This window comes from Microtus ochrogaster, linkage group LG4 (assembly GCF_000317375.1).
Source record: "Microtus ochrogaster isolate Prairie Vole_2 linkage group LG4, MicOch1.0, whole genome shotgun sequence".
NCBI lineage: Eukaryota > Metazoa > Chordata > Mammalia > Rodentia > Cricetidae > Microtus > Microtus ochrogaster.
In genome coordinates, this window is record NC_022030.1 from 9148819 (window position 1) to 9149817 (window position 999).

The 999-nt window shown below is 48.4% G+C and overlaps 1 protein-coding gene across 1 annotated transcript in view; it reads left to right on the top strand.

The window, feature by feature from the left end:
* The first annotated feature begins 729 nt into the window (after positions 1-729).
* Heca (hdc homolog, cell cycle regulator) overlaps positions 730-999 on the top strand; it is a 43385-nt gene continuing 43115 nt past the window's right edge. Inside the window, exon 1 of the mRNA XM_013351441.2 lies at positions 730-997. Within this exon, the coding sequence (XP_013206895.2) occupies positions 866-997 (132 nt within the window). The 5' untranslated portion in view covers positions 730-865. The remainder of the gene's footprint in view (positions 998-999) is intronic.

The window sequence follows — 999 nt, forward strand, 5'->3', positions numbered from 1 at the left end:
TACGTAAAGGACAGCAAAGCTCATTGCAAATAATAGATGATTGATGAATAATAGCTATTAGTTATTCATTTAGAACTTTTAATCGTTTGTAGTGTTAATAGTACTGCATATTAAATGGGGACCATGAGGGTGATTACAAACTAGGACATCTTTGATTCTCATGAAGCCTTCGTTCCTGTACTGGTTTGCCACACTCTGAAAGATTTGAGTGTTTTAAAGTGCTTGTGGAAGTTTTCCTTTGCCAGGTGGTGCCTCCTTGAAAACATTAAGCCAGTTAGGATGCCCGGTATTCATTTGAAGGAGCACACTGGTAGATTTAGCATTGCTGTGCATACCTGTGTAAAGCTGTGTGTTTCTGACTAGGACTTTATTCTATTAGACGGAAAAAGGACGAAACGGGCTCCCACATTTCCATAACCAGAATCTCAGAAGCTGTGGATGAAGAGCAGTGAGCTGAGTTTTATGGCACACATTGTTGGTTCTGACATGGGTGATGCCTTGGTGAATAGTTCACCTTAACTGGAAGAACCATCTCCATGCTTCTGAAGACAGTGTTAACATAGGGTCTGAAGCCTACACAAAAATGAATAAGGAAATTGTAAATGCTTTTGAAATTATAGACATATGTATGTAATTGTATGTATAATTTATATATATATGTACATGACCTGTTAAAACTAATAGTTGTTTCAAATGTATAGAGTGGTTTTATGTCCTGTATGTGGATGGCGCGGCTCGGGCCGCCCGGTGGGGCGGGTGCCTGAGGAGAGCGGCCGGCCCCGCGCTCTCCACAGCCGCCCCGGCGCCGCGGGGAGCAGCCTCCGTGGGCGCCGGGCGCCGGGACCCCCTCGAGAGGGCCGGGGAGATGCCCAACCCCAAGAACAGCAAAGGCGGCCGCAAAAACAAGCGCGCCAACAGCAGCGGGGACGAGCAGGAAAATGGAGCCGGGGCCTTGGCGGCGGCGGGTGCGACAGGCGCGGCGGCCGGAGGGGCCCTGGC